At 31.4% G+C, this 18,389-nt stretch overlaps 2 protein-coding genes across 2 annotated transcripts; both read left to right on the forward strand.

The window, feature by feature from the left end:
• Positions 1–1,905: 1,905 nt before the first annotated feature.
• On the forward strand, positions 1,906–8,128 carry LOC129295009 (uncharacterized). Its single transcript, XM_054933491.1, has 12 exons — positions 1,906–2,147; positions 2,270–2,372; positions 2,860–2,935; positions 3,073–3,169; positions 4,076–4,178; positions 4,304–4,437; positions 4,997–5,174; positions 5,537–5,691; positions 5,849–6,058; positions 6,282–6,629; positions 6,719–6,845; positions 7,703–8,128. The coding sequence occupies exons 1-12, from the start codon at positions 2,010–2,012 to the stop codon at positions 7,852–7,854; spliced, it is 1,821 nt and encodes a 606-aa protein (XP_054789466.1). The 5' UTR covers positions 1,906–2,009; the 3' UTR covers positions 7,855–8,128.
• A 3,030-nt stretch (positions 8,129–11,158) lies between these two features.
• Positions 11,159–16,953, forward strand: LOC129295010 (uncharacterized). Its single transcript, XM_054933492.1, has 12 exons — positions 11,159–11,559; positions 11,664–11,929; positions 12,272–12,345; positions 12,449–12,543; positions 13,696–13,793; positions 14,153–14,236; positions 14,529–14,609; positions 14,759–14,842; positions 14,963–15,058; positions 15,204–15,283; positions 15,579–15,667; positions 16,134–16,953. The coding sequence occupies exons 1-12, from the start codon at positions 11,424–11,426 to the stop codon at positions 16,478–16,480; spliced, it is 1,530 nt and encodes a 509-aa protein (XP_054789467.1). The 5' UTR covers positions 11,159–11,423; the 3' UTR covers positions 16,481–16,953.
• Positions 16,954–18,389: the final 1,436 nt, after the last annotated feature.

Consider the following 18,389-nt stretch of genomic DNA (forward strand, 5'->3'; position numbering starts at 1 on the left):
TAAAAACTGTTATAAAAATATGGGATATAAAAAATATTATAAAATTTTAAAATAATTGAATATAAAATATCACAAAAATAATATAAAATTTAAAATAACTAATTGATAATTGATAATGACTTTTTATTATTGGAACTAAACATATAATAAACATATTTGTGAAATAATTAAGTTAGGGGTAGAATATTACAAAGTTTAAGTCAGTTTTCTCTCTCAAACAGGTAGATTAAAGATGCCTTGGTGCTCAAAAAAAAAAATTATAAGAAACAAGTAGTCCAAAGTCAATAATGGCCTTGCACTTATAGTACAAGAATGTGTTTGGGTAACCGCATTTTATATTTGAGAAATAATTCCCAACATGTGATATGCAAAAAGTTATTTGGGTATTAGATAAATAGAAGAATGTGCTTTTGAAAAGTATTTTTAAAACAATTTGAATGTGGATTTAAAAAATAACTTAAAAAAGGATTTGAAAGTATTAATGGAAATTGGAGAGCATTAACGTAGAGAATAAATATGCACCTAATTTTATAATTAACCATGCTACTCTTATATTTAAGTGGGACATTTTATAAAGAGATTAATAAAGTTAGTGATTCAATTAATTAAAGATTATATTATACATTATAGATTGAACAATTTATCATATTAATTTCAACATTAATGAATATTAGATTATTTATTATATAATATTTTTCAACATATCACTTTATATTATTATTTTTATTATTTAATATATCAAATTTATGTCATTTTAATTTTTTTCACATTTTTTAAATATTTCTAATATATTATATTTGTATAATAAAAATTATATATTATCATAAATTAATATCTTTTTTTATTCATTATATATTCAAAAACACAAACTATTATTAATTCAAACAATTTTTAATTTATTAAATTAACTTTAAAAAAATATATTTAAATATAAATTTTGTTGCAACAACTAATTTTGGTCTAATTAATTTTTACCTGGAGAAACCCAAACACACACTAAATAGAGTTATTCCATCCGCTAAAAAATGTATGAAATTTTTTTAAGAGTTAAATATTAAAAATATAAGGTATTTTTAATCTTTTAAGATGTAATCATTGATTTTTTTTAAAAGTACTCTTATTGATAAATAACTTTATATTTATTATAAGTTGTTTAATAAAGGTAAATATAAAAAAATAAAGTTAGTTTAAAAGTATGTAAATACTTTATTGATAAGTAAAATTCAGTTAAAAATATTTTATATTTTTAAACAGAAGGAGTATATAACTATATTTGCTTATACTATGTCTGTAAGTGTTCATTTATGAATTATATGGCCAGCCAAAATAAACATGTACTCCTAAAATTTGTGATAACTATTTTATTAAATCAAATTATTTATTTTTAATATTTTGAGAGTGATAATCTCGTTGTTGGCAGAGCTTATTCCATGTGGTAAAAAAATAAACTATTTAATTCATTAATTGAATTTATATTTTTACTATACACCAAAATAATATTTAATACATTTAATAAATTTAGGTAGATTGGATCATTTCATATGAGAAACTTGTCTGCAATATTTTCTTTAATCATAAAGTTTAAGCACAAGAAATATAGTATTGGGTTGATGACTAAAATTAAAATCACGATAAATGAATTGTGATACTCAATCATCATATCATCTACGTATTTTTTTTATGCATATATCTATCTCTCTGGTAATATTCGTTAAAATTAAAATTTAAAATAAAATTTAATTTAAATCTATTAAAAAGGAGATTTTTTATTTAGTGTTTAGAGAATTAATTATTAGTTAATTAAAATTTAAAAAATAATAGCAATAGTAATAGACCTGAGAATATTTTGGCTCACAGGAGGATTGGATTCATTGCCCACTTGGGTTTTGCTTTGTTGACTGTTGGCCATCATTCGTTGATCGGAGAAGTGAGAGAATCTGAGTGACTGACTATAAAACGAGAGCGAACCAAGACATGGTTCGCTTCTTGTTGCTGCTTTCTTACGAACGATGTTTGAGTTTGGTGTTTCCTCAGCCTCCGCCGCCGCCAACTCTGTCTACACTCCCATTCTCTGTGCTTCGCTTTACTCCCCTTCTTGTCACCCAAATACCTCTTGTTTCAGTTCTCACTTGCTCGCAAAAACTGAGGTATTCTTTGTAATTTGACTCCAAAGTTTACACCTTTTTATATTTGCTTCTTTTGGCTTTTTAAACTTTTATTGGGCTTTACAATTTTTCAATGGTTTTGGTCTTCTACTGGGTATGTTCAGTTTCGTTCTTCTTTGTTGCGCTGGAGCTTTATTCCCATCAAAGCCATGGCGGAAACTGATACACTTTTAGTCCCTAAAAGTGCTTCTTCATCCTTTGCTGCTGGTAATTTCTGTTGCTTTTATTCTCCTGCTTCATTAGTCTGGGTTTAATTTGCATTGAGCTAATTTATAATTTGTCTCATATGTTATTAGTCTCATTTAGCTTTATTTAGTTTTAATACCCCAAAATTAGCGAGTGCTCATGGAAATAAGGAGGTCAAAAGTACTAGAGCTCCACTGTTTGTTATTTTCTATTAGCTCACTGCACTCAGCCACGCGCTGAATTTGGAGACTGCAATCAAATGAGCCTAACAATTTACGGACCAAATTGTCAATTTACTTATTTACATTCTTTGTACTCAAACGAGTTCGTAGCTTTCTTCAACTGCATAGCTGGTTATGGGTTTGCTGTAGAGTTTTAGGCTTTTATCCCTATACCATGTTTGTGATACGTTTTAAAATGCTAAGATCTATGTAATCTCCTGGTTGATCTTTGATTATAAAACTAAAATAATTCCTGGCTTGTTTTTGTTATTGTTGGTCTGAAGCAGGCAACAAGCAAGCATTAATATCATTGTCAGACAAGAAGGATCTTGCTTTTCTTGGGAACGGGCTCCAGGAACTAGGGTAAATTATATATTAATTTATGCTGTGTTTTGTTTCTTTATGTTGAGATTTTAAACATCCTTTCTCTTGTTCAAGTTTCTTTCTAAGAGCAATGTCATGCTTATCAACTTTGTAATGGTCCCTAAAATAAATTGTAGATATACGATTGTTTCAACTGGAGGAACAGCAGCTGCACTAGAGAGTGCTGGAGTGACTGTTACTAAAGTAGAACAGCTTACCCAGTTTCCTGAAATGGTGAGTATCCATCCTAGATTGAATTGCTTCTCCCAGATTCTTATAACTAGTATGTTCTATCTTCTATTCATGTGTGTACATTTTCTTATGTGTTTAAGGTTTTCTACCTGATGTCCTTATCGGTATGCCTTCTCACATTTTAGTTTCTTATTTAACTTGTGCAAACATATTGTTTTTGAAATAAATATTCTTTATGGGATCCATGTATGATTGAGTAATTTTAATAATTTTATAAATGATGTTTGAGTAAACAAATGCTGGACAAATTAGTGGGATTACAAAATGGTGTTGATAGGGAAGAGATTCTTGCATTTGCCACGTTATTTGGTTTTGTTCAATAAAACATATTGCATCTGGAGTTTCTTGTAACCAAACACTCATCTCTTCTACATTGAATTTTATATATTCACCATCTGATTGTCTAAAGAAAGTTGACAGCTTTTTCCTTTGTTAAATTATTAAGTTATAGATTACCACTGCATAAGAGAAGTAATTGATGCGAGAGTGGTTCTCTATTGCTCTTCTGATTATATTGTTTTGGATGTTCTCAAGATTAATGTTATCATAAAATTATCTTTTTATATTTTTTGCATGGAGTGATTTACGTATGATCATGCTAGGATTCCAGTAGGCACAATTTTTTGTTGTTCACCTAATCTTGGCTTTACAAATCACAAGTTATAAATCATGGCAATACCTGTTCCTTTACTTAAATAATGTCAACCTGTGGCTTTTTAAATTCCCTGACTTTGTGATAATTCATGTGTTTTCTTGGATACTTGCTCTTTTTCTGGTTAAAGGATGGTGCCAAATACTCAACCTATTAGGAGTTTAAAATCCTATTACTCTCTTTTGCAATCTACATAAATGACATTAGTACAAGAATGTTTTGATTTTTCTTCACAGCTCGATGGTCGTGTAAAAACTTTGCACCCCAATGTACATGGGGGCATTCTTGCCCGAAGAGACCAAAAGCATCACATGGAAGCTCTTAATACTCATGGAATTGGTAAAATATGTTAACGCTATGAATACAATTACATGATGCAAGATATATTATAAGATCAGACTTTGAGTCCTTTGTATCCATTATGTTTATGTTGGTTATCTTTCTCTAATAGAGTTCTGTTTCAGGTACTTTTGATGTTGTGGTGGTGAATTTGTACCCATTTTATGATAAAGTTACATCAGCGGGAGGCATTGAATTTGAGGATGGGGTTGAAAATATTGACATTGGTGGTCCAACAATGATTAGGGCGGCTGCAAAGGTGATTTATTTGATTGATAGGGCCAATATGTTGAACTTTTGGAAATAGGCGAAACTTATATGATATTAGAATTACTTTTTGGACTGTGCTTGGCCTTTTCGAATCCTCTTTTTCAAGGTTGGCATACCTTCCTGAGTGGAATTTATGCTAGCAAAAAAATGACCTTATCTAGAAGCAAGAAGAGGTAACTAAGTTTTGAAATTGTTTAACTAGAATTGGAGCACCAATTTTGTTTTTACGTTGCATCCTCTTAATTCCCATCAAGGCAGGTTTTCTATGATTGTCAGTGCCTTTTTGTTTTTAAACTATTTCTGGACTTTTGATATATTAGTTGCATTGAGAGTAGATTGATATTCCAGGGATTTAAATGTTTATCAGTTTAATGTTTTTAAGACATTTATTTTTTCTTCTCAAACCTGCAAACTTAGAAGATGTATTCTACTTGCTGGATTCCCGTAAGATGCTTTTAAAGAAAGATATATGCTATAATGAAGCTGAACATCTCATTTTTCCTTATGGAATATCTTATATACAAGCTGATAAGTTATTCATGGAACAGAATCACAAGGACGTTTTGGTTGTTGTTGATTCAGAAGACTACCCTGCCCTTATTGAATATTTGAAAGGAAACCAGGAGGATCAGAAATTCAGGATGAAGCTTGCTTGGAAGGCTTTTCAACATGTTGCTTCTTATGATTCTGCTGTATCTGAGTGGCTATGGAAGCAGAGTGTGGGAGGTGAGTATACCCTAGATTTATATAAAAATATAATTGAACCACAACATTTATTTGTGAAGTAGGAATGAACATAAAATTGCTATAATCCTAAGAATGCCTCATTAACACCCATGAAACTTAAATTTTGAAGCAGTTCCCCCCTTTTTATCACTTACCTCATTTTGGTGTTTGAGAAATGAATAAACTAAAACAAAATGACATGTTTCCCTTCTAGCAGCAGTATAGATAATATCCATTTATATTTATTGTGTAACTTATATATGTGGAATTGAGTATATGTGGCAATATTATTTAGATATTTTAAGGATTAATCATTGTATTGGGCACCAATGAGATGTCTTTCCTTTTAATTTGGTTGACAGATAGATTTCCTCCAAGCCTAACAGTGCCTCTTTCACTGAAAAGCCATCTTCGTTATGGTGAAAATCCTCATCAGAAAGCTGCTTTTTATGTCGATAAAAGTCTTTCTGAGTTTAATACTGGTGGTATAGCAACAGCCATACAACATCATGGAAAGGTGGGAATAAAACTTAGTTTTCTTCTAATATTTCCAGTGAATATCATTTGCATATCTCGAACATTATTTTGTGTTTGAGGATAAAAGAATAACACGAATTTACCATAATCTTGTGAGTTAATCTTACAAGTGTTTTCAATTTTTTTGTTCTATGCAGGAGATGTCATACAATAATTATTTAGATGCAGATGCTGCTTGGAACTGTGTGTGTGAGTTTAAGAACCCCACATGTGTAGTAGTAAAGCATACAAATCCATGTGGGGTAGCTTCACGCGATGATATTCTTGAAGCCTACAGGCTTGCTGTGAAAGGTGATCCAGTTAGTGCATTTGGTGGAATTGTGGCTTTCAATGTGGAAATTGATGAGGTAAATTTTGCCATTAAGCTTCAAATTATCGGGAATGTTTTATTGGATGAGTATGCTTTGTGGGAATTTCTCATATTTGGCAAGCAAATGTTGTTTTCCGTAGTTGTCTGATTTTCAAGTAGAGACACTTTGTCATTCTCAACATTTTACTGTTTATTATCCAGTAAGGGTAACAAAAAAGGAAATATTTTACATTCTGATTGCTTCATTTATTGTATTCTAGGCTCTTGCAAAGGAGATTCGAGAGTTTAGAAGCCCAACTGATGGGGAGACAAGGATGTTTTATGAAATTGTGGTTGCACCTAGCTATACAGAGAAGGGGCTTGAGGTCCTCCGTGGAAAGTCCAAGACTCTAAGGATTCTTGAGGCCAAAAAGAATGAGCCAGGAAAGCTTTCACTTCGACAAGTTGGTGGAGGGTGGTTAGCTCAGCATTCAGATGACTTAACCCCACAAGACATCCAATTTAATGTAGTCTCTGAGAAATCTCCACAAGAGAGTGAACTTCATGATGCGGAGTTTGCGTGGTTGTGTGTGAAGCACGTCAAAAGCAATGCTATTGTGATAGCAAAGGTTGCTTTATGTTGTATCTCGAATTGACACCTTGCTCTAATGCTGCAGGTTCGCCAATCTGATTTTTCCTTCGCAATCAATTTTTGCAGGACAAATTTATGCTAGGCATGGGAAGTGGGCAACCGAACCGTCTAGAGAGTTTAAGAATATCTATGAGAAAAGCTGGAGATGAGGTTAAAGGAGCAGCTCTAGCTAGTGATGCCTTCTTCCCATTTGGTAAGTATTACTATCTAATAAAGGAATTGCAATATCAGTACATGGGAAATAATTATGAGTTAGTTAAAATGAAGGAAAGAGAATAGTTAGTTGTTAGGTGGTCAGGAATGTACAAGTGCTTGATATGAGCTTCTTCCTCATTCTCCTGTGCATGCCTTTGTAAATAGGTATAAGCCTCGTACAGTAAGAATGTTGAATGAATTTAGAATTACTATTAGGTTGAACTACTATTAGGTTGTGTTTGGCAAGTTTTTCGGCATCCTTTATCGCTTCGTTTACCTTGTTATTTTATTGCATGCTTGACTCATAATTTCATGGAGTTTTGTCTCTTGGTCTCGTGTCCATGGCCGTGGGTATGCTATTACCTTGTTGTAGTAACCCAAAGCTCTTTAAAAACATGACTTTTACTTTCCAATAAAAACCATGTTCAAATCTAAAAATGGTTTTGAATATGGCTTCCAGATACTACATGGTTTGATACATAGGGAAAAAAAAACCCATTCAAGTCAAACCATAATTCCATCTGTCTATGTATTATAAATATTAGACTAAGATTTTATACACATTCCAATGTTGTATTTTTTTTTTTTAAACAGAACTTTTTTAATCTAATGTTTGAATAATTTAGTAAACTTGTATTATATGGGGATAATGTTGGGTTCAAACAAGACACAGATTGAGACTACCGTACCCCGTGTTTGTGTCGAATCTGAACGAGAAGGATCCAGTTTTCTCGAACTTGCTCAAAACCTCAATCAAATGTTGATTTAACTTTGCCTCATGGATTGAGAGGTGGGAAAAGATTTTTTGGATATCTATCTCTGAACACACATTGCTGTCTCTTGATTTATATGCAGCTTGGAATGATGCAGTGGAAGAAGCATGTCAAAGTGGAATAGGTGTAATTGCAGAACCAGGTGGTAGTATCAGGGACAAGGATGCTATAGATTGTTGCAACAAGTATGGCGTTTCACTGCTTTTTACCAATGTGAGGCACTTTAGGCATTGATAAGGGAGGGTCTGAGTTGAGTGTTGCTATTTTGTTTGGAGGTAACTTTTTGGTGGTAACATTCACACACAAGCTCAAATCTGCTCTCTTTTTGATGGTAACATTCACACTCACAAGCTCGAATCTGCTTTTTCTCCACCATTCAAGTGGCTGAATGAGTGATGAGATTGTGCCATCCTTTTTGTAGACTGGAAAATAGCGTAATAATGTTCTCCATCTTGCTTAATAATACTAGCTAAACCTTCCAGGACATCGTAAAATTGGAACGAGCTAATCCTTGTTGTCTTTTATTTGGGAAAAGTTTGCATGAGAATAATATGATAATAGGGAAAATGACAATTAAGAATCTTATAAGAACATAATGACAATTACAGATTTTGAATTATAGAAATTTTAATAACAGATTAGGGTTTTTACTTGCAATTAAAAAAAATGCGAGTAGTTAGTTAGGAAATCAATAAAATACACTTAAGATTATTTGTAATGTTAGTTATGAATTTGCGAAAGTCAGTGGTGAATTTTAATTTTTTGTTGTTAATATGCAAATAACTACTCAAAAAATTAAGAAAATATATTTGGAATTATTTATAATGTTAATTAAGAATTTATGAGAGATAGTTATGAATTGTAAGTCAATCATTTATAATTTTTTTTATTAATATATAGATAATTCAGTTGGAAAATTCACAAAATATGCTTAAAATTATTTGTAGTGTTGGTTAAAAATTTATGAAAGTCAATTGTGAATTACAAGCCAATCATGTGTGTTTTTATTTTGCTATCACTTGAAAAATTAACAAAAAATATTTGAAAATTTTTGTAGCGTTAGTTAAAAATTGATAAAAGCCTGTTATGAATCTCAAGTCAGTTCACAAAAGATAATTCATTACAGGTAAGCTTGAAATTTCAATAATTTAAAATATGTAATTGTCATTAATGTTGGGTCTCTAGTTGTCATTTTTCCATGATAATATTCTAATGGAAGCATAGTTCAATTAATACTACAACAAGTCTTGTAGATAATTTGCTATTTATATATGATTTATTTTCACATACTAGTGCCTTTCTTCACTAGAACGGACACCTTTCTAGAGCCTTGCATTTAAGGTGTTTTATAGGTCTTGGGCTTTAGGCGTGGTTTGAATAGCAAGAAAAGTGAGAGGAAAATAGAAATGAGAGAATACTAGAAATTTAAACTTAAAAAAAAATAATTTTTTAATTAATTTTGAGTGTGTTTTCCTTTTTAGTATTCAATTTTCTCTATATTTTTTTCTATCCAAACTAAAAGAGAGTTGAGTGTGACTTTTGCCTTTAACAACATTGTGCCATGACTCCACGAAGTGAGTGAAATGGACTATATAATTCACATAGCAACCATGTGTTATATTAGTCTTAAATATTTGTTCACAGGATACAGATTATCATATTTTTGTTTGATAGAAGTGAAAGTTCTTACTCTTTACATGTATGTGACAAATCTAAGGCCTGTTGTAACTGTACAACTGGACTCCCCGTACAGCAAAGAAGCAATTCATGTAGAAAGAAAGAAGTTTGATCCAAAAAAGCATGAATTTTTTTTTTTCGAGATTAAGTCAACTAAAAAAATGGAAGAATTTACTTCTAAAATTTTTTGAATGTTAGTTATATATTTAACCTTATATACTTAATATGCTTATATCAAATCAAATTATGACATGTGATTTTTAATATATTAATTTAATTAATAACAAGAATTTATTATTAAAAAAATAATCTATAAAAAATTTATATATTTTAATTTAATTGGATATAAGTATATTAAGTATATAAGATTAAGTATATAAATTTTTTCATAATATATTTTTGTTAGTCAATAAATGAGGTTCATTACTTTCCTTACATCTTAATTAAATCAATTATAGTTTTAAGTAGATATAATTAATTCCACAGAAATTATATGTTATATTAAAGTTAAACAAGAATTTTGATTTATGAATTACCAATTTTTACTTATAAATTGTGAAGTTATTTTTATAAATAAAAGTTAAATTAACTATAAAGGGTTTTATCAATTAAGTCTAACTTTAAATAACCCATAGGCTAAATAGGTAAATTTCCAATGAACTCTATTACTTTCCTTACATTTCAATTAGATCAATTCTAGCCCTAAGTAAGCATAATTAATTTTATGAAAATTCTATATTATATTAAGTGTTAAACAAGAATTTTACTTATAAATTATGAATTTTTACTTATAAATTGTAAAATTATAGTTGTAAGTGAAAATCAAATTAACTATCAAGGGCTTTATTAATTAAGTCTAACCTTAAACAATTTGTAGGCTGCACATTTAAATCTCAAATGAGCTCTATTACTTTCCTTACATTTCAATCAAACCAATTATAACCTTAAGTAGGCATAATTAACCTCATGAAAATTTCATATTACATCAAGCATTAAATAAGAAATTTGACTTATGAATTACAAATTTTTACTTGTAAATTATAAAATTGTAGTTATAAATAAAGTCAAATTAATAGGAATAGTATTATCTTTATACTCCAACTACAAATTATATTAGGAGAATTTTATTAAAAAAACACTTCAAATAATTTAATATATGACAAGGACTTCAAATAAGTAAACATTAACAATTAACAAGTAAAATTTAAGTTTTGACAAGTATTTAATCTATTTAAGTCCTTGTTTAATATTAAATTTTTTTATAAGCCTTTCATTAATTTCTTCAAATTATTCTATTTATGTCTTCAAGAATGAAAGAACTTGATTGTAATTTATGAATTTCATTAAACTTATTTGCAAATAAGTCTATTATATGAGACCTATTCCTATTTTTTTAATTTTAAACTGATATCATTTAATTCTAGAAAACACAATCGTTACCTAATTTTATCAAATTTTGCTTTTCATTACTGTAATTTTTTAAGGTCTTAAAAAAGAAATGCTACCTAATGTTATTAAAATTAAAAAATTACAGGAAAGATAAAACTATAGTGTCAGGTGCCTAGCCTTAGATTTATTAAGCATATAATTAGAGTTAGCTTCTTTTTATTTTCTCCTCTCTCCATTTTCTCTCCACTTTTCATATCAACTATTGAATCTATTTTTTAATGGTTCAAATTTAATATTTTATAAAATTATTATTATATTTATTTTTATAAAATTTTATATTTTAATAATAATTTTATAAAATATTAAATTTAAATTATTAAAAAATAGATTCAATGATGGATATGAAAAGTGGGGAGGAGGGGAAAAAATGAAAAAAAGCCAAACTGCGTATAATTACCGGATGACCACGCCTCCCACCCGTCGGCGCCTCACCTTCGCATCTCCGTATTACAATCTCATAGCTTTGTATCTCTCTTTCAATCTCCATCTTCGTCCCACTCTTCCTCTCTAGCTACGCCACTCGATTGCTTCCTTCGCCTTTCGATCTCTCAATCTCCGTCTATCACTCATGCCTCACCCACGGACGACTTCGTCTATTTCCGAAAAAATGCGTACACTTTGTCTACCTCACTAAAAATCCTAACTTTGATTATAATTATTCAGAAAACAGTTTGCTCATGGCTGCCCAAGCCATCTCTGAAAGTGCCCAGAAAATCATCACCCCTGGAACTCTGCGCAATGCAGCCAAACAATCCCAACGCTGCCTCGTTGTCCCCGTGCGTCTACGTCGCGCCATTAAAAAATACTTACGAGGTCGCACTCTTCTCTTATTTACGTCCTCGTCTAATTTGTATGGTATATCCACGTAATTCTGTAGTTTCAAACTTATGTTAATGGTGGTGGGTTTGGAATTATAGAGGAGGAGGAGCCTCATATGAAGAAGAAGGTCTTAAGATTGTCTCAATCATTCAATCAAATCAAGGATGTCAACTTGCAGCTGACTGCTTCCACGTCAAAGGAGTTAGTTGAAGATCCTTTCAAGTCTGTTATACAATCTAAACGTTGGAAGATTCAGAGCTCTTATGGTGACATTGGTCTCACTTATAGAGATGACGAGACAATTGCTTATGTTGCATCTCGAATGCCTGCTGTTTACTCTGCATGTTATAGAGTGCTCAAGGAGGCAAGTAGGGAAAAACTCAGAAAAGCCAAGAGTATATCTTTTGAATTATTAAAAAGCCTAAGCTAAGTGAGAAAGAGGAAATGAGCTTTGATTCTTTTATACCTTGTTAATAATTTCTTTTCTTATTAATAATATCCCCTAAATCATGAGCGTGAGGACCATTTATTTGATGCCTCAATCTCTGTAAGGGGTGAACTGTGCATTTGCTGCCTAGTCTTAACATTACTTTGTTACTATTCAATATTATGAATAACCAAACAAAAAACTTTTAGCATTAAGTAAAATGTTAGTATATTTGCAATGAATCTTTTAAAAAATTTGGCATTTTATGTCTCTTTTTAGGTTCGTAGAAGGCTTCCTGATTTCTCCCCGGCTAAGGTATTAGATTTTGGTGCTGGAACAGGATCAGCTTTCTGGTAAAGGGCTCTTGAACTTTGTTCTGGTGAATTGGCGGTTTTGATATTATAAATCCTATTATTTTTTAAATTAATTTGTGGTGATTGAAACTTCCTGATCCAGGGCACTTCGAGATGTCTGGCCAAAGTCTTTGGAAAAAATTAATTTAGTAGAACCATCACAGTCAATGCAGCGTGCAGGTCAGAGACTGATAGAAGGTAACTATTTGTTAATTTTTCTTTACTCATATTGGTATTTTAGTCCTTTCAATTTGAGGTGAAAGGGTGCAAGTTCAACCTGGCTAGCTTTCAAGTTATTTAGCTTGCCCTTTGTACTCAGAAAAAAATAGAGGTGAAAGAGAATAAGATATATGAAGTCTTAAAGAGAAGTATAGCCAAGCAACTGTGATGCATTGGAAATATGTATCGCTTTGGAACAGTGTGCTCTGATAATGATCATCAGATTCAAAATTTGCTGAACTTTGGTTTAGTTTTGTGCAAACAACTCTTTGTATATTATGAGAGTGCTGTCGTGCTAAAATTAGTTGACATGCTTGGCCAGATGGATGGGGCAAATCCATGATGACAAATTAGTAATCTGAGATAAGTGAATGATGCTGGGGCATATCCAGATTTTTTTTTTTTTTAACTTTCAAGAATTAGATATCACTTGTGCAAGTTAGAATACAAAGCCACTTGGACCTGCATACTAATTGCAGGAAATTATTCTTCTTTAAGCTATTCAGTGACTGTTGATGATAGAATAAACATAGCAGGAGAAAGAACAGCGAAGTATTTTCTCATTCTATTGTGAACTAAAATAAATGAAAGTTGCACCTTTGAAAGATGAAAGAAAAAGAGAAAAGATTGCTTTTTTCTCTATTAGATGAGAAGATGGTTAGAAAAAGCATGCAAAAACTTCTTTTGGGAAAGATAGGCACGCAAGCCTTGTTATGCTTGATTCTTCATTATCACATTCGAAGTTTTCTTCAATTGATGATACCTGAATAGTATCAGCTATTGAAATGAATTAATCTGTCCTGGCCTCAACTGTGCCCCATGATTGTCCTTGATATATTATAGCAAGGTACATCAATTTATATAGTGGGTAGCTTTTCTCTTCTTCCTAGAAGAAGATTCTTTTGCCATGGTAGTGAATCATATCATAAACTTTCAAGTTCAGTAATATCAAAAAAGGAAAAGGGATTTCTACTGCACCCTATTAGGGGTTTGTTTGATTTTGCTCAAGATATATCTGTGCATTAGTCTGAACTAGGATTGCATATATTGAAATCTGTCCCTTCTGATACTTATAAAAAGGAAGTTAATGATTGATGAAAATTTTTATTTTCTCTTCTGTTAATTATTCAGGTCAGAAGAATTTGCCACTTATTCATAGCTATGAAAGCATTCAAGCACTTTCAAAAAATATTGGTAAATCTGAGAGAAAGCATGACCTTGTAATTGCAGTAAGTTCATTCTTTTGGTTTTATTTTTAATTACCAACTAGTTGTTTGCTCTTCAAGTTCAATGTTTTTATTGTCAAGAGGTGATAATAGCTAACCAAAAAATCAGCCCAAAAACTTGTAAAAGTGCAGGTGTTATACCATAAAAATCTCTTGCGACATTCGTCTCAACCAAAATTCACTGATTATCTAGAATCATCTTGTTTGTCATGAAAGTAAATTGTGAAACATCTAAACTGTACTTGCCTTTTCTGTATTGCTGGCAGTGACACGCTTTCTTTCATATACATTTCCAAGCATTTCTTCATATTTTCTTTAATTGATTCTAATTACTTTTGCAATTCATTCTTATGGGTTAAAAGTCCTATGTACTTGGAGAGATACCATCACTAAAGGATCGTATTACCTTGGTTCGCCAACTTTGGGATCTAACACAGGATGTTCTGGTATGATCTCAATTTTATAGTTCGTTTGTTTCAAAATGCAATAATTTTCAAGTACTTATTCATCTGACTTATTAGCTTCTTTTATTCAGTTTTTTACTTTGGGTAACTTAAAAAGAAAAGTTACCATTTCAACAATTTTTATTAAGTAAAAAAGAAAAAAAAATTGTGAAGAAGCTTGTGGGGGTGATGCTTCTGAGCAGAGCAATTTTTAATTTCTAAATTCCCCCTTCTGTTAGGTCCTTTGTGATATTCAATCTAATGTTGTCTAATTTCTGAAATCAACACCTGGTAGGTTTTGGTTGAACCTGGGACGCCTCATGGATCTAACATTATAGCTCAGATGAGATCTCATCTATTATGGATGGAAAAAAGGGTAACATTAACCGTTCTTTTTATATTGTTATTTTAGAAAGTTTGAAATGGAGATCTTTCAAAATGATGTCGTTTTCCCTTTGTGGTTATTCTTCAGTTCTATTTAAATATTTTTGTTCTTATGAGGCATAGAATATTGTAACTTTCTAGAAATTCCGTAAAATTGCCCATGGGAGCAATGGAGTTTGTAAAGACTTGATCACTCAGAAAACTGGGGCTTTTGTTGTTGCTCCTGTAAGTATGTTACTTTTTGAGTCAACTTCCTTTTTTAACATTGCAATTTGCCATATTCACTTTCCATTTGCTTCCCGTTTTGATCATTGACTTCTTATCTGATAAATTTTCATTGTGCAGTGTCCTCATGATGGCCCTTGTCCACTGGTAAAAACTGGAAAATACTGTCATTTTGTTCAGCGGTTGGAGAGGACATCATCACAGCGTGCATACAAGGTTTCTCTTTAAATTTTCTACTTTTGTTGTTGGAATGAGTCTTATGATTGATGCGCTCTTATTTCCCTCTTTTTCTGAATAATAAAAAAAAATATCATCCTAATGAGAAATATATTTATATTCTAACAACTATATATTTTTGTAGCGTTCCAAAGGTGAGCCCTTACGTGGATTTGAAGATGAGAAGTTTTCTTATGTTGCTTTCAGGCGAGGGCAAAGACCAATGTGAGCACTTTAAATTGATGCTAAGAGTTCTGTCTCATGTAACTTTGACATGTGGACATTTATCTCACTTGGCTATGAGAAAATATAAATATTTTAACACCTGCCTTCTTTTTCCTAATTAATTTATTATTAGTTACCCCTTATTTTATTGATTTTTTATTCAAAGCCAATAAATGCTTTTTCATTATGATTCATTGGCCATTGAACAGTATAAACCATGTCTTGTATGACTTAAATTTATTTATTCATGCCATGGGATGAATTTTTAATTTTTTCCGCTCATCCCTTGGACCAGGGGACCTTGGCCTCTTGATGGCATGCAATTTGAGACTTTAAAGGAGCAGCAGGCGAAACGAAATCCAGAGGATCTTGAAATTGACTATGGTATTCCTCATGCTTGGGTACACATGTTTCTCTTAATGATTGATTTGGCACAATACAACAGTTTAGGTCACAAAATCAGATTCAAAATTATAAATGTTCAGCAGGTAAAGCGAATTAACCTGTTTACCTTGTCAATTTATAGGTATTAGTTTTTCTTAGAACTTTTTACTTTGACTAAGATATGACATAATTGCTGAATAATTATATTATGTCATTGTGTGTGTGTGTGTGTGTGTGTGTTAGCTTGACCAACTTAACCTGCAACCCTCTTCACAATTGATTGTCCCATCTCTTAGCAAAACAGGTCAGCCTAGCCCACCATCCTGGATGACAAGCCAAGTTGGGCTGGGTTGAGTTAGGTTGACTCATTTTGATTCTTCTACTTTACCTAGTCTTTGGAGAAGTGTCTCAAAAACAAACCTTTTTGTTTCCATATTTTTTATTTTGACTCCCTTTTCCTTGTCAGAGGACTTGTTGAAGTTACAAGAAGCTAGTGATTCTCCTCATGAAGGAAAGGATTTGGTTACTTACGATTCTGATGTCGTTGAAACCGAGGCAGATAACGACAGCGAGGAGGATGAGGAGGGAAGCGAAGTGGATGAAATTGGTGGTGCTGATGTTGGTGGTGGCTGGGGCAGAATAGTTTTTATGCCAGTGAGGAGGGGAAGACAGGTAGCAATGAATGTTTGTAGATCCACCCAAAGGGATGCCTCAGAGGGTTCTTTTGATCGTATTGTTGTTACACAGAGCAAAAATCCTACATTGCATCATCAAGCCAAAAGATCTATCTGGGGTGACTTGTGGCCCTGTTAAGGCAAACAATTTTGGGAAAATGGTTAAATTCTCTTTCTTTTTGGGCTGGGCCAACCCACAAGTCATTTTCATTTTTGTGGGGTAAGTGAGGCCCAAAAAGTCCAAAAATCAACCGGAGATCCCTCATTCCATCATCCCCATTGCAAAGATTGGAGTTCTTTTTTCTCCTTTCTTTTTAGAAGGGTGCTGCCAATGATTAGATTATGTGGGGAAAATAATATCCGATATGTTTTTTCAAAATGTAAGATTTCTTGGGAGGACTAGTTTTCTGTATTTTGATGGCTTGCACAAGCTAGCATGCATTCTATAGGTGTTTACTTCATTCTGTAGGTGTAGTTATATGCTCACACGTTTACGAATGCTGCTGCTTTAGTAGGATGCGACAATACGCATTCCATGGAATCTTCAAAAAGTGATGTATTATTGTTGTTTACATATAAATTTATCTGCCGGAGGTTCAAATGTTGAAGTTAGACATTTCGTTGGGATAATGATAATAAAGTTCCAAAACTGAAAATTTATTACAGTTAATTTCCCAAGTTCATGATAAAAAAAAAATTTAAAATAAATTGCAAATATTGATTTAAACAGTTATAAATAAAAATTTAAATTGTAAAATGAGATTTATATTTAAAATTTAATTGTTTTATTTGTAGTAAGAATTTTTGAATTTAAGATTATCTAAATTAATGTTTACAATTAATTTTTTTAAGGAATTAATTATCATAAATTCTTTATTTTGAGATTTTAGTGTCATTCCCTCTATTCATTTAGTAAGAAGCATTTGTATCGTACGTGCGATTTCAAGCATTATTTGCTGCGTTTTGTTGGCAAATTTTCAAATTGCTGTTTATCTGTAGAACTTTTGAAAGCCCACTAAATTATATCACGCATTATTATAATTATTATTATTAGTATTATTGCCAGAGTATGCTGTTACTAATAATTACATACTCTCGAACCTATTTGGTACTCCCTCCAGTCTGTTTTATTGGTCAAGTTCTAAAAGAAAAATGTGATCCACAATATTAGTCACTTGGTAATGATAACTCTACATTTCAAAAATGAAGTTTCCAAAATACCCTCACTCATGTGAGAGAAATACAAAAAAAAAAATATTATATTGATTGATTGTAACTTTTGCTTTTTCATTTGAGAATTAGTTTTGAAATTTCATTTGCGATTATTTTCTGTATTTTGATTGTATTGATATTGATAAAATTGATAGAAATAACTTATAAATAAAATTAAAAGAAATATATGATTTGTTGAAATTGTTGAAAAGAGAAATTTCATGATTTGGTATCTAAGAAAGGAGACAAAGTGGAATTACATGGTTTTCAATTCATGATTAGTTTTCATAACTGAAAGGAAGAAAAGTCACAGTGCACCTTGAGATCCTTATTTAAAAAAAAATTAAAAAAACCCTCATGTTTATGTTTTACAAAAGAGGGACGGTTCACTCTTTTTGCTATAAATTACTATCTCCAATCCTTCTATATGTAAAATGTATTGTTTCAATTCCTACACAAATATCAGACATATTTTGCCACACCTGTTTTCATTTCATTAACAATATTTGCCCCCTTCCAAACGGAGCCTTAATGACCAAAACAAAAACCAATTTTCCACTAGAACTGCAAAGAATAAACTACAATTAAAATGTTAAAGGCACTTTCTTAGGATTTGAACTAATGGTGATGTTTGCAACTAATTGGCTTGCATAACTACAATTAAGGTTTCTTATATAACTCATCAGTAGGCAAACTAGAAAAGTGAAGCATTTAAGCAATACAGAACTTCAATCCTACAAAGTTTAAACATTTACTTTAATAGATTTAGCTTCATCGTTGATGAAACAGCTATCGTTCCACTTATGTGCTATGAGTCCACACATTTTCCTCGCAGG

Source organism: Prosopis cineraria, unplaced genomic scaffold (genome assembly GCF_029017545.1).
Source record: "Prosopis cineraria cultivar Desert tree isolate PC_DT_omini unplaced genomic scaffold, ASM2901754v1 PC34, whole genome shotgun sequence".
Lineage (NCBI taxonomy): Eukaryota > Viridiplantae > Streptophyta > Magnoliopsida > Fabales > Fabaceae > Prosopis > Prosopis cineraria.